At 32.5% G+C, this 16,340-nt stretch overlaps 1 protein-coding gene across 2 annotated transcripts in view; it reads left to right on the forward strand.

The window, feature by feature from the left end:
- Nucleotides 1-16,340, forward strand: part of LOC149777222 (flotillin-2-like) — a 50,732-nt gene that overhangs the window by 28,727 nt on the left and 5,665 nt on the right. For both annotated transcript variants that reach the window (XM_089941962.1, XM_089941963.1), the window contains exons 7-9: nucleotides 3,003-3,186; nucleotides 5,584-5,727; nucleotides 11,647-16,318. In XM_089941962.1, coding sequence (XP_089798088.1) covers nucleotides 3,003-3,186; nucleotides 5,584-5,727; nucleotides 11,647-11,676 — 358 coding nt within the window. In that variant the 3' untranslated portion in view covers nucleotides 11,677-16,318. The remainder of the gene's footprint in view (nucleotides 1-3,002; nucleotides 3,187-5,583; nucleotides 5,728-11,646; nucleotides 16,319-16,340) is intronic.

A 16,340-nucleotide genomic window follows, 5' to 3' on the forward strand; every position in this document is an offset into this window, starting at 1 on the left:
GGCTTTGACGTATCAATAGTAGATTTTTTTCTAGCATTGCAACAAGCAGGCTTTGACATATCAATAGTAGATTTTTTCTAGCATTGCAATAAGTAGGCTTTGACATATCAATAGTAGATTTTTTTCTAGCATTACAATAAGCAGGCTTTGACGTATCAATAGATTTTTTTCTAGCATTGCAACAAGCAGGCTTTGAGATATCAATAGTAGATTTTTTCTAGCATTGCAATAACCAGGCTTCGACATATCAGTAGTAGATTTTTTCTAGCATTGCAACAAGCAGGCTTTGACATGTCAATAGTAGATTTTTTTTATAGAATTTCAACAAGCAGGCTTTGACACACCAATAGTAGTTTTTTTTATAGCATTGCAACAAGCAGGCTTTGAGATATGAATATTAGATTTTTTCTAGCATTGCAATAAGCAGGCTTTGACGTATCAATAGTAGATTTTTTCTAGCGTTGCAATAAGCAGGCTTTGACATATCAATAGTAGATTTTTTTCTAGCATTGCAACAAGCAGGCTTTGACATATCAGTAGTAGATTTTTTTTATAGAATTGCAACAAGCAGGCTTTGACACACCAATAGTAGTTTTTTTCTAGCATTGCAACAAGCAGGCTTTGACATATCAATAGTAGATTTTTTTTTATTGAATTGCAACAAGCAGGCTTTGACACACCAATAGTAGTTTTTTTATAGCATTGCAACAAGCAGGCTTTGACACACCAATAGTAGTTTTTTTCTAGCATTGCAACAAGCAGGCTTTGAGATATCAATAGTAGATTTTTTCTAGCATTACAATAACCAGGCTTCGACATATCAATAGTAGATTTTTTCTAGCATTGCAATAAGCAGGCTTTGACGTATCAATAGTAGATTTTTTTCTAGCATTGCAACAAGCAGGCTTTGACATATCAATAGTAGATTTTTTTTATAGAATTTCAACAAGCAGGCTTTGACACACCAATAGTAGTTTTTTTATAGCATTGCAACAAGCAGGCTTTGAGATATGAATATTAGATTTTTTCTAGCATTGCAATAAGCAGGCTTTGACGTATCAATAGTAGATTTTTTCTAGCATTGCAATAAGCAGGCTTTGACATATCAATAGTAGATTTTTTTCTAGCATTGCAACAAGCAGGCTTTGACATATCAGTAGTAGATTTTTTTTATAGAATTGCAACAAGCAGGCTTTGACACACCAATAGTAGTTTTTTTCTAGCATTGCAACAAGCAGGCTTTGACATATCAATAGTAGATTTTTTTTTATTGAATTGCAACAAGCAGGCTTTGACACACCAATAGTAGTTTTTTTATAGCATTGCAACAAGCAGGCTTTGACACACCAATAGTAGTTTTTTTCTAGCATTGCAACAAGCAGGCTTTGAGATATCAATAGCAGATTTTTTCTAGCATTACAATAACCAGGCTTCGACATATCAATAGTAGATTTTTTCTAGCATTGCAATAAGCAGGCTTTGACGTATCAATAGTAGATTTTTTTCTAGCATTGCAACAAGCAGGCTTTGACGTATCAATAGTAGATTTTTTTCTAGCATTGCAACAAGCAGGCTTTGACATATCAATAGTAGATTTTTTCTAGCATTGCAATAACCAGGCTTCGACATATCAGTAGTAGGTTTTTTTTCTAGCATTGCAATAAGTAGGCTTTAACATCTCAATAGTAGATTTTTTTACAGAATTGCAACAAGCAGGCTTTGACACACCAATAGTAGATTTTTTATAACATTGCAACAAGCAGGCTTTTATCTACCAATAGTAGATTTTTTTCTAGCATTGCAATAAGCAGGCTTTGACATATCAATAGTAGATCTTTTGTAGCATTGCAACAAACAGGCTTTGAGATATCAATAGTAGATTTGTTTATAGCATTGCAACAAGCAGGCTTTAACATTTAAATAGTGGATTTTTTTATACCATTGAAACGAGCATTCTTTGAGATATGAATATTAGATTTTTTCTAGCATTGCAACAAGCAGGCTTTAACATATCAATAGTAGATTTTTTTATAGCCTTGCAACAAGCAGACTTTGACATATCAGTTAGTATAATGTTACGGTTCATTCATATATTTTGCTATTTATGGTCAGCACATTGTAAGCCTTGTTTTAACATGGAAACCTCAACAAAACTATCTTTTCTTGGCTATGAAACAGAGAACCAGAAATAAATGTTTCTCCTGACATATATAATAAAATGGATTAATACCTCTTCTAATACAGATGAAAAGCTATGAAGATTTTAAAATGATTAATTATTCTGGAGATAATTCTTACCTTCTACTAGTGTACTTTATGTTGTCCTCATCTCTTGTATTGAATATCAGAAATGAGGCTTTATGTCTGGTCTTCAACTAGATTGCTTGCAGTCCCAGATTGTAAAGGTGATCAGTATTATGATTTCTTGTTTACAAAATCACATTATACACTTAAGTCATCCTCCTTCTCAGTCATTGGTTTGACACTGTTAACTCGAAGTTAGTTTTTCCCAGTGATGTTGCTTTGACCTGTTTCAGATCTTGTATTAATGTGAAATATGACATCAACCTGTGTAATTGCATTGCATCCTGTTAGCAGAGTCTAGTCTGCCAAGAATATTATACATTTCTTAATGTGATCAGTTGAGTCTTATGAATATTTCAAAATGAAATTTTGGAAACAATTTTAATGACTTCATTGATATAGTAAGTAATAGTCATAAATGATGGAGAACATTCTGCTTGTTTTTTTTAAAATTTTTGTTGAGTAGAAATATAAAATTTTCTGTCTTATGTATTAACACAGAAAATGTATCAGAGAATTGCTTATAGCTGACGTAAGACAATTTTAGGACTGCACTAACATTTTGGTAGCATTGAGTGTAATCAGAAAACATAGGGTGAACTTGGATGCATGATCCCAAAAAGAATATTGTAGCTTTAATTTTTTAATTACAGAAAGATCAGAAAATTATAGTCATTAACTGCTATTTTATAACCCAGAGTTCAAACCGTAGAACTTGCCCGTGCTGATGCTGAGAAGATCAAACTTATTGGAGCAGCTGAGGCCTCAGCCATTGAGGCAGTTGGAAAGGCAGAGGCTGAAATGATGCGTCTGAAAGCCTCAGCATACAAACAGTATGGAGATGCTGCCATGCTCTCCCTTGTCCTAGAGACACTTCCAAAGGTAAATTGCAGACTCCTGGTTTATATCCACTCTTGAGAAACCCTCGGAGCAGAGACCACCCCTGACCCAGGGATGCCTTTTTAATTATATCTTTAATGTTGTGAAGAATACATCAACGAATGTACGGTATTGACAGAGTTCAATGCAGAATAACACCTAACATTTTTTATTATGAATTGATGGTATAACATAAATATGATTGGCAATTTGATTTCATTTAATTTTGTAAAGATGATAGGAGAGAGAAAGTGAATAGCTGTTGTATAATTTATTCTATACAAGCTATATTATGCAAAGTAAGTTAAGGAAAAACTAAAAATTCAAGTAAAAACAATGATTTTATTTTAAAGACCAGGAGTAACTAACTATAAGAAGCTTCCACTATTGATGTCCCTTATGTATTAATGGAAGTTGGCATGTTGATTTGGTGTTTTATGTCTATATGTCTATGTCTGTCAGCACAAAAAATGTTAAACTTACAACCATGGAATTTGTGTCACATAATCATGGTCACTCAGAAGGATGACCTTGTAGACTTTTTGGCCATTGCAGCAATTTTTAAACCATTTTGACAAAAAAACATGTTATCATGATTAAGAAAAACAGTTATGGTAGACAAATAATTTTTAGTGTATCCCGTAGGGGTGCAAAACTGAGAGTAAAAAATCTCCTTGGTGTCAAAACTGGGGGTCAGATTGTGTTCAAAACAAACTTTGGTATCAAAACTGGGGGTCAAATTAAAAATGTGGGGGTCTCTGAAGTGCAAATGAGAGTAAAGGGAAACACTGAGTCTTATTAGATATATTAGGTTCTCATCAATCAGGGGAAAAGTCATTATAACTTGGTCTATATTTCAGCTTATAGTATGGTAATATAATTTTTATAACTTGTATAATTCTTGTTAAATACATGTAAGATTCCTGCATAGTTTGCATGCAGATAGTTGAACTGCTTAGCTTTGAGAAAAAAGTTCTTGAATTAAACCATTTTGCAAAATTTTGATGCTGTTTATTTCATGTCCACTTGACTTGTGTTGTATGTCTGATTAATCATTGAAGATTCTCATTATCCTTCAAATGTTTCCTGGTCACATTAACATTAGGGATATAAGCTTGTTAATTCCCAAATACAGCCCTACCAAAAAAAACCCCATTCTATTGCAGACATATAAAGGGGAACAACTCTTTCCCATTACCTCCCTTGTTACCACACTTGTGTTGCTAGTTTTGAAGCTTTGTTTCCATACAACAGCATCTCTTGAGACACCTCCTATGAATTCTTTCTAGTTCCTGGTTAGTGATAGGGAACTGTTAAATTTTACATTTTTCCTTGTTAATGATAGAGCGCTGTTATATTCTATTTATTTCCTTGTTAATGATAGCAAACTTGTATTTTGTGTAATTCCTTGTAAATGATAGGGAACTGGTACATTTTGTGTAATTCTTTGTTAATGATGGGGAAGTGGTATATTCTGTGTAATTCTAGGTTATTGATAGCAAACTGTTATATTCAGTGCAATTCCTGTTGGATGACAGTGGATTGTTATATTCTGTTTAACTCATGGTTGATGACAGTCAAATGTTATATCCTGTGTAATTTCCGGTTAATGATAGGGAACTGTTTTATTTTGTGTAATTCCTGACCAGTGATAGGGTACTGTTATTTTCTTTTGGATTCCTGGTTAATGATAGAGTGCTGCTATTTTATGTGTAATTACTGGTTAATTATAGGGTACCATATTTTCTGTGTAATTCTTGGTTAATGATAGGGTATGTTGTTTTCTATGTAATTTCTGATTGATGATAGGGTACTGTTATTTTATGTGTAATTCTTGTTAATAATTGGGAAATGATATATTTTGTGTGTGTATTTCCTGGATAATGATAGGGAACTGTTATATTCAGTGTAATTCTTGGTTGATGATAACAGACTGTTATATTTTGGGTAATTCCTGGTTAGTAATAGGGTACTGTTATTTTCTGTGTAATTCCTGTTTAATGAGAGGGTATGTTATTGTCCATGTTAGTTATTGTTAAATGATGGGAAAATATTTTCTGTGTAATTCCTGGTTAATGATAGGGAACTGTTATTTCATGTGTAATTGTTGAGGAGTCTTAAGTGAAACTTTTTATCAAATTATATTATTTGTACTATGCCACTTGTACTGTATATACTTGTTTAGAAATCAGATCTACTGGCAGGATTTATAGACCCAGATCTGCTCTATCATAATGTGCAGGTAGGTCTGGGTCTATGCAGTTTGTTAGGAGTATTGAGTAGTACAAATTATGTAAACCTCATCTGCTACACTTTATGGCACATCGTATTGGGGTCTGTGTTGTTAGCACTTAGACCAGACTTATAAATGACTATGTATGGTATGTACATTTTCTTCAGATTGCGGCAGAGATTTCAGCACCATTGTCAAAGACAGGAGAAATTGTTCTGGTGGGCGATGACAGAGCAACGAGTGAAGTAAGCAGACTCATCAGTTCTCTACCTCCTGCAATACAGGCTCTGACAGGAGTCGATCTCTCCAAGGTATGTAAATTTACAGCCACACTTAATCTCATTTCTCCATTCCCACACTCCACTCATCACCTCTCCTTTGAATTTTGCATCTTGTTTTTCATTTCACCATCCATCTATCTATGCATTTATTGTCAAGAACTGTTTATTTTTCTCACTTACACATGTCCAGTTATTTTTATAATTTGATGCTATAATGAAAGTTTATTTTGTACAGGTCATTCCAAATTTAAGTTATTTATCGGGCATTCTTGCTATTTCGATTCTTGAAATATAAATGGTATGCATTTGATAATCAAAACTAAAATAGCTTTGTTATTTTGTTGTTGTGACAACTTTGGCAGGACAGAAACTGCTTGACAATGCTTAGGCTGATGACCAAATGTGATTTTCATGCCACTAAAAAGATTCTTTTTTCTTTAATATTTAAAAATCATTGAGGATGGGTGTGATTTAAAGAAAATATTTTTAAAAGTGTGGTTTAAATGTCTTTAAAGAAACTAATGTTATAATCAGTGAATAAATTATTCTATTGAGTGCTTCCTGAATTAAATATTCTTTTGAGTTTTTACTCTATTCTTTTACATGCAGTATGTTTTTTGATAAATTTTGTCTTTGTATCTTTAATGTAACAGTTAATTGCATTTGTACAAGCAAATTAACCATGAGTGTAGAAAATATAGAGATAATAATTAGATTTCATGGCTATTAACTGTGTAGTAAATTATGATTTGTTTTTAAATTTTATGTTTGATTTATGTTTATTCTACACTACCATCATTTCTGAAGATACCTTTTTATTATTATTATGATAATACCATCTGCAGAGTTATCACTGGAAGTAGTATTTAAACTAACAAAACATAAACCCACAATGTGAGTTATTTTCTGGCAGTCTTCATAAGCAATTAGAGCATGATGTGTTCAAAATTATTTGCCATTTGCAGTGTTTTCATTGAGTCAATGAAATGACTATATGCCAAGCTTGGTAAAGTTTTAGGAAGCACCATTTTGCAATATAATTTTGTCAATAGTATCTTAATACACAATTTAATTTGTAATTTGGTTAAGTAAACATAAAGTAGTAGTTGACTTACAATTTTAAATATTGGCTGCCTACCCTTGTAGAGTGAAGAGGAAAGTATGTGATCATGATTTTACATATTGGCTGCCTTCTCTTGAAGATGACAAACATGTTCCTGTTTATGAATTTAAATAATGTTATGTATATTTAATTTGCATTTTTTTTTTTTTATTTCATTACATGCTCAGGATAATTTATTTGGGGCTTGACTTTGTTCAAAATCATGTTCATTTCTACCTGACCTGAATCATTGATTTTTAAAAAAAATTATGTAAGCAACTAATATGTAGATATTTTGTCACTATGAGCATGGGTTAACTATTAGAATTATTATTATGAATTTAGTAACCGACCTTCCAATTACAGCAAGATTTTAACTTTTAAACATTTGGAATCTTCCAGAATGAAAATTTGTCATTAAGTAAACTTTGTTTTAAATAAACTGATAATTGTGACCTGAGGTCAAGTAGAGGACTGTATAATCTTGTTGATCTAGAAAACATTCATTCTTGCCTAACAGGTAGAATCATTGTTGTACCCAGTGTTTGTTTTTAGGCTGAAATTTTATTTATTCAAGTTATTTATTCACTGGAAATGCAGAGTGTTCATATAAAAAAAAATATTCTTTGACATAGTGACTTGGATTTCTATAGAAATTCAAACAAGGGTATATTCTTGGATTGTATTATTGTGTTTCAACAAAAGACTGTTGGCACATCACTATGACACAGGCCTTTTCAGGCACATCATTACTGCCAGCATTGGATTTTTTTTGGAATACAGCTAAAGTTTATTCAGGTTTTTAGCCATTAGGACTTTTGTTAGAAATTATAGGATTATTTGGGATATATTTTGCAGTTCCATAAGTTATTTTTACACTTTGTATTCTAGGGAAATAAATATCTTGTTGAATTTTAAAAAGTTTATTCATTCTTACTCTTTTCTATTACTTATTTTAAGACCATAGAGTCATGATAATAATGACTGCCTGCCCTTGCATGATGACAAGGCATATGTCAGATCTAGTATTGCAATGTTTCAAAAATTGCAGGCTTCATTCTGATATCATTGATTTAGAAAAACAAGGAATATTTGTTAATTGCAGGTTTCTTTCTGATATAATTGATTGAGGAAAAAAAGAGGAATATTTGTTAATTGCAGGCTTCTTTCTGACATCATTGATTTAGACAGACATGGAAGACCAAAATGACATACTGTCAAAATTCAATTCAGATAGATTAGTGACTTGACAGTTATGTTCAAAACGTATTGTATGCACCCACAAGTTAGAAGCAAATATAATTGCCTTATTACCATCTTGCATCAACTCTAAACCCTTGTTCAAAAGTTACATCTGTCATTTTTGTAAAGATACAAAAATCATTTAATTTGATCTTGTTTGTCTTCATTTGTATGTGCTGTCATAAGTTTTATAATTCTCCTATCTGACTTTTTGTATGTACATTTATTTATTGAGTCATTCATTTATGTCAGTATACACTTGTTGTGTCATTTTCTTTATTCTTTTGTGTTTTTTTTTAAATTTATTTTTTAAATTCATGTTAACTTTAATGATGACTGGTAAAATTGCTGATAGAATTAATTAAATCATTAAAGGCAAGCAAAGTATAATTTAGAATTTGTTTTCAGTAAACCCATAACACCAGTAGTGTTAATTAAAGTGATCCCCCCTTCAAACTCTCCACAAAATACTGTGTTTTTCCTGACCAGATTTCATTTTTATCTTTGAGAAAATATTTTTTTCGTCAGAATTTTCTCCTTCACTAAATGAGAATAACTTTTTGCAACTAAAGATCTGTTGTAAAGAATGATACTTTTTGTGAGGAGTAGTGCAAAGCTTTTGGAAGGTAGTGAAGACATTCTATAATGTTGTCAGGAACTTTTGGAAGGTAGTCAAGACATTCTAGAATCTTGTCAGGAACTTTTGGAAGGTAGTCAAGACATTCTAGAATCTTGTCAGGAACTTTTGGAAGGTAGTCAAGACATTCTATAATGTTGTCAGGAACTTTTGGAAGGTAGTCAAGACATTCTAGAATGTTGTCAGGAACTTTTGGAAGGTAGTCATGACATTTTAGAATGTTGTCAGGAACTTTTGGAAGGTAATCAAGACATTTTTGAATGTTGTCAGGAACTTTTGGAATGTAGTCATGACATTTTAGAATGTAGTCAGGAACTTTTGGAAGGTAGTCCAAACATTCTATAATGTTGTCAGGGGAAGGTAGTAAAGCATTCTATAATGTTGTCAGGAACTTTTGGAAGGTAATTAAGACATTCTAGAATGTTGTCAGGAACTTTTGGAAGGTAGTCAAGACATTTTAGAATGTTGTCAGGAACTTTTGGAAGGTAGTCAAGACATTTTAGAATGTAGTCAAGGACTTTCAGAAGGTAATCCAGGACTTTCAGAATGTAGTCAGAGTCTTTCAGAAGGTAGTCAAGGACTTTCCGAATATAGTCAAGAAGCTTTAGAATGTATTTACAGAACTTTCAAAACGTAATTGAGAAGTTTAAGAATGTAGTTAAGATTTTTCAAAAGTTTTTCAAGATGTTTTAGAGCATAGTCGAGAGCTTTTAGACGATAATCAGGAACTTTTAAAAAGCGAGAAAACAGCTTGACATGTTATTTTAGTATTTTATAATATAGAAAATCTCAGTATTTCATTTGGTCATGCCGAATCAGAGGCATAAACTGATATGATTAAATATTGTTTGTATCACAATAATTTGGTTGAATTGTTGCTCAGATTTGTAATTTATCCAGTCCTTATTGTTTCCTGTCAAGTGACTTGTACGACAGATATCACAAGGTTGCATGTCAGCCAGTAGTTTCAGCCAGCAGCCCCAGCAGTTTGTACACTTAACTGATTTTAAAAGTGAGAAGCATCAAGAATATGAAAAATGCACAAATTAACTCATTTCATTCATTGATTTATTATTTCTAACTTGATTACCACCATGTGGTCCCTAACATTGTCACCTTCACATTTCAAACCTGTTAAAACTTCAACACTAAAATGGCATCCATATATGTGTTAGCAAGTATGTGTTCCTTACACAACAGGAGTGATGAACAGTGTTCCATAGCCTTTGGATAATTCCATAAATTTGGGTAATATTGAGATGTAATGGCATATATTTGCCCAATTTTAATTTTTGGGGGAAATGATATGGCATGAGGGGCTTTTAAATTTTCAGAAATGGTGCCAATATGCCATCAGATCTGTCAGCTGTAACAAATCTGTAAAAAAAATCTTAATAACTTCTTATAGAAGAAAATGCTTAATAGGACTTGACTCAATTTAACAGAAAGTCTCCTAGCTTGAACATCTATTAGATTTACGATGCCATTCCACTGTCAAATATGGCTGCTTTAGCTAAAGGGTGGAAAAATAGTTACACAACTGCATCTATTTTTTTATATAAACCAAGCCAATGCTGAACAGAATTTAAGCAGCTCAAGAAAGCCTCCTGTAATATGAGTCTTTCAGTATTGTACAGATTGTGTTTATGTGCCATCAAATATGGACAAAGATTCAAATTCATGAGAAACCTGGAAATAATTATTTCATAACATATGCAGTAATCATCAGCACTGAGGAAATTTGAACAGAAGTATCCTATCGATCCAGACTTTATGGCCAACTGCTCTTGCACTTAACTATTAGACAAATGTTGGCAAGATGAATGATCTCCAGCCAGCTTGGGCCACTTGGTACAAATTTGTTCCATCCATCCATCACATTTTTCTGCAGTAATATAGCCTGTACAGTTAGAGGATCATCATGCACCTTGGTATGCATTTGTATCAAGATGAGTTTCCATTCCATTGAAGATTCAGCTACTGATTAATACTCTTTGAATTACATGTATCCTCATTTTGTTTTGAAAATTGAATTTATTCTTCATAATTACATAACTGTGTGAGGGTGTCAGGTGTCTTCATGAAACACATTTTTATGTATCATGAATAAGCAAGGTGTCTTGTACAAGAATGGGTGATCTGACAATGCTTGTACAAGAATGGGTGATCTGACAATGCTTGTACAAGAATGGGTGATCTGACTAAGCAATGTGTCTTGTACAAGAATAGGTGATCTGACAATGCTTGTACAAGAATGGGTGATCTGACTAAGCAATGTGTCTTGTACAAGAATAGGTGATCTGATAATGCTTGTACAAGAATAGGTGATCTGACAATGCTTGTACAAGAATGGGTGATCTGACTAAGCAATGTGTCTTGTACAAGAATAGGTGATCTGACAATGCTTGTACAAGAATTGGTGATCTGACTAAGCAATGTGTCTTGCACAAGAATAGGTGATCTGACAATGCATGTACAAGAATGGGTGATCTGACTAAGCAATGTGTCTTGTACAAGAAAGGGTAATCTGACAAAGCAATGTGTCTTGTACAAGAATGGGTGATCTGACAAGAATGGGTGATCTGACAAAGCTTGTATAAGAATGGGTGATCTGACAAAACTTGTACAAGAATGGGTGATCTGACAAAGCAATGTATCTTGTACAAGAATGGGTGATTTGATAAGCATTTTAAGAGATGTCTCCTTTTTTTAAAGAAATGATGTCTGTCAGTCATTTTCATACACTTGGAGATATAATCAGGAAATTTAGTGTGTGGTATCATAACAGAGGTTATAACATATAATGAGTCAGATTATACTTTTAGAGTGCGGCCTTTTCACAAGTACTCATTGATGGATCCAGTCATAATATTTATTATTATTATTATTATTATTATTATTATTATTATTATATTTATTATTATTATTATTATTATTATATTTATTATTATTATTATTATTATTACAGGTACTGTCCAAAGTTCCTGGAGCTGTGTAATCAAAATAAGGAGTTGGTTATTCTGTCATGTGTCAGGATCATCTAGGCAAGCTGTGTCAAATGCATGATCTACAGAAGTGTATTTGGTATCTAAAGTCAATACTGTATGTCCTATTATACTAATATTTATCATATAATCTATGTATGTATACATTCTAGCTGTTGTGAAATCTTTTGTCTCTATTCCCCTATGTATGCACCAGGTTGAGTTCATGGCTGTGAAATTCAAAGTTGATTGCATGGCTGTTAAAAGTACAACTTAGTTCTGAAACAGAAAAATTGGCTTAAATTTTGTGTGCTTTCTGGAGTACTTGAATTTTGAATTTGTTGGATATTTAAACCAGTGAGACTTTCTAAATTCTTGAACATTGTGTGGCTCTTTAGTTTTTGGGCAAATGCACATTTCTTTTGTATTGGAAAGTAAAAATAATCCAGTGAAACTATATAAATGAACAAACATAAAATGATGAAATTGACTCTCAAAATAATCAGTACAGCAACATGCAAGTCATTATTCTCCAAAATATCTCACGTTGGTATTTTCACACTCATAAAATCTGGAGATTTTGTTAAGAAATGGTAATTTAAATTTGGTTAATTGTGTTTTAGCAGTTGCTAATCTATAGAGATTAGAATTGTTAAGTTGGTAGATTTTGATGGAATCTGGTTTGAAACCACTAAATTATTTCTCAGGCACTACCGTATGAACTTGCTTTTGAATCCAACTGCAAGCTGTACAGAGCCAGATCTGCTGTTGCATAATATGCTGGCAGATATGGGTATGTGGAGTTTGTTAGGATTAATCAGGAGAACAAAGAACATAGACTCTGATCTGCAGGTGCATTATGTTAGATCAGGATCTTTGTTGTTTGCAAGTATGTACAGTAAGTATACCTACTATACAATATTCAGTTTCTTATGAATTGCCTTTAAGATCATTTAAGTAAATTGTGTAGAAAACTCCCAACAGTTTCAGTCAGGCATCTTCTAAATTCTAAGATTGTAGAATAAGATTATCTTTGAGATGAAGAAGAATAGAACAATGTGAAAACCATTAATCATGGGTTGATGGTCACTGACCATTAATTTTCTGGAAACTAGTTTTAATCCAGAAAGGTAAATGTGTCATGTGAATGACTACACCTTTGTTCTTTTCTGCCACCCAACATTCACAGTCTGGAAATGTCACAAAATTTCACCATTACAGTCTGTGTATTTTATTAAAATTTATTGACAGTCCTGTACATTCATTGTCCAATAATAATTTTGGTAACATGATATTATTTAAATCATGTTAATTTAATGAATTATAATTTCTGATATATATGATAGAACCAGTCAGGTATTAAGAGCTGTTATTGTGAAAATGCTAGCCATAGAACCAATCAGGTATTATGATCTGTTATTGTGAAAATTCTAACCAATGAAACAGTCAGGTATTAAGAACTGTTAGTGTGAAAATTCTAGCCAAAGAACCAGTCAGGTATTGAGAGCTGTTATTTTGAAAATTCTAGCCATAGAACCAGTCAAGTATTGAGAGCTGTTGTGAAAATTCTAGCTATATGTGACTCTTGTAATCTTGTACATGTATACACACATATAGTATCTCTCATTAGGAACAGTTACAAAAGATAATGCCAAGACTTGTTTTTGGAAGGAAGGGGATTTTTCTCTGTGCTTATTTTCTTAATCTAAATTTCATCTATGAGTGGGCAGGGGTTCATAACTTAACAAGCCTTTGTTATTAAGGATGCTTAAAGTATAGTTGTGGTCAAAAGAGCAATCTGTTGTCTTAGAAAATTTTGATTTAAATTTCTAGTCTCCTGTATTATAATTTTTTTTCCCAATGATTGTGTTTTGGGGTTTTTAAAAAACATCTTGTTCACATATTTCTTAAGTATATTCACACTGTTCTTCAGTATAATTTTAAACCATGAAGTTTCTGATTGGAAGCATTTTATGACATAAAGTTATTTACATGAATATTTATTAGTTCCTGGTTACTTTATTTTGCAATTACTATATATTAAGTTGTATGATACCATTATGTCTTATAGTGTTGGTCATTTTATGTGTCTTGAGAAATACTGTCAGTATCAGTAATGTACATTTATTTAATCACTGTAGTTAAAACTATGTTTTATTTTTTATATCCACTTAGATTCCTTGCAAGAAAGTGTATTTGATAATATAATGTCTGTAGTAAAAGTCTTTGGGTCAGGCTTTAGATAGTTCTTTCTTAAGTAATAACAGGAAATCCCCATTACATATGGTTATAAAATTTATTTATTTTCATTGACTTTATTATCCATGCATGTTCATTAAATAATTTTTTTAGTTCCAATCAAATCTACTTCTCTGGTAAAAAGAACATTATTGCAAAATTTGGCAGCTTCAGATTGTTATCCATATACGGAGTGCTCATTTATTTGAAAGTTATTTGCTTGAAGACGTGAATGAATATGCTTTATTTGCCACCATTAACATATAATGTTATGTTGTCTGTAAGTCCTTCCAACAATCCTTCAGTCCATCAGTCTGTATGTAAGTCCTTTTATCCATCCTTCAGTCCATCAGTCTGTATGTAAGTCCTTTTATCCATTGTTCAGGCCATCTGTCTGTTACCAATTTTGTTTCTAAACAATTACTTCACTTGTCTACCATTTATAGTTTCCAGATTTGTGGATGGTTTGCACATGTGGTAAAGAAGAATCCTATCAATTTCAGGTTTAAAAGGTTAAAGGTCAAGGTCATTCTGACTGAAAGATGGTTTCTGCCCAGTAACTTTAGTTCTTCATCATCTACACTTACCAAACTTTATCATGCACATTGTAAAGAAGGAACATATAGACTTTGGAGTCCAAAGGTCAGGGTCATGTTGACTGAAAGGTGAGAGTTGGTTCAAGAAGCCTATACATTTGGGGGTTAAAAGTTCAAAGTCCAGGGTCAATGTAGCTGATAAAATGAAAATGTTTTCTGGACACTAACATTACTTCTGCATCACAGACATGGACTGTATAGTAACACTCAGTCTACATCTTTGACCAAACTTTGTGGATCATTTGCACTTAGGGTAAGGGAGAAGCATGTAAATTCTGAGGTTAATAGGTCAAGGTCACTGTGACTGAAAGAAGAACAATGAATCTGTAAATAAATTTCATTTATCTTGATATAATATTAAACACAGGACAGACATATAATGTGCTGGTCATGGTACTCTTTTTCGATAATATTTCTGGTCCTGTCAGTCCATTTGTATGTCTGTATATGCTTCTTTTGGGGCCTGACTGTGCAGAACTACTCAGTAAATTTATTTGTGTGCATATGACCCTTTAAGATTTTTTGGTCATTGCAACTGGTTTTTAATAGTTTGTGCAAAATTGTTAGCCTGAGACTAAAAGAAAACCTTAGCACAATTAAGTGAAAACCACTTGAGTTGAGAAATAAAAGTTTATATGCTTATTTGTAAGCATATGCAGTGATCAGAATGGATTTTTACATCATTATAACAATTTATAAATGTTTAATGCATTTGTTTTACACTTTTAAAGACTTGCACATTATTGACAGAAACCTGTCAGAACGACTCGACTAAGTAAAAATACCCCAAAAGTATGCAGATGATTATCAGTATTTATATATGCTGACATAGATAACTGATTTGACTTTCTTGCCATTATAGAAAGTTCAAGCTATCATAGCAATTTTTCAAATTGAATGTTTTGTTCTGCAGTGTAGGCACATGTGTTTTGCAGACACAAATCTTTTTGTTTGTTAAAGAATAGAACATTGACTTGGGCAGCTCATATTTTTGTTTGTTTTCTTTTTGAGAAAATATTTGACTGGGGTGGTATATTATAGTTGTTTCATGTATTGTTCATAATGGCATCATAATTCTTTCATTGCTCAGTCCTTATTGCTGTATAATTACACATTTATTTTGTGCAATGATGATATACCAGTATTTTAATTGTATAATGCAATATTTGTTGTGTGTAATATTAAATAGTTTCTGGTTTGATTTGTCAGTGCCTTGTTACTCGTGTTCTTCTGTTTTCTACACAGATGTTTAGATGAGGTAATTGAAATATAGCCTTATTTGGAAGGAATATTTGTGTAGCATTTTCAGCTTTTGTAGACCACACTATATATCAAGAGTATTTGGCTTCTTTGTATGTTACACTATCTCACATATACATTTTACATATTCATTGTATTATGGGACAAAGCTTTGCATAAATCCAGTAGCCTTGCAGGTCAGTTTAAACCAGGAATGGTTGTAGTAGTAGTTGTTGTTTTCCTAAACCTAGGGGACAAGAACACATCTTTGCTTCATAGGCCTGAACACCTGACACCTGTATTGACATGTAATCCTTGTTGACCAGTGCCATACAACCATTTTACTTTAACCAACACCTTCAGTCCATTTAGATATTGGCACTTGCACCTAGTCGTTTTGTTAGTTCCAACCCATATTTGCTGTCTTTATAGGTAATCCTTATAGACAAATCCTTCAGTTGATTTGGCTGTTGGCACTCATACCTAACAGCTGTGTGCTTCAACCCACAACTGCTGTATTGAAAGGTAATCGTCTTAGATCACTACCTTGAACTCATTTGGCATTTGGCTGATGTGTTTGTAGGTAATCCTTTTAGGACACTCCC

Source organism: Sinohyriopsis cumingii, chromosome 18, assembly GCF_028554795.1.
Source record: "Sinohyriopsis cumingii isolate HCF-2022 chromosome 18, ASM2855479v2, whole genome shotgun sequence".
Lineage (NCBI taxonomy): Eukaryota > Metazoa > Mollusca > Bivalvia > Unionida > Unionidae > Sinohyriopsis > Sinohyriopsis cumingii.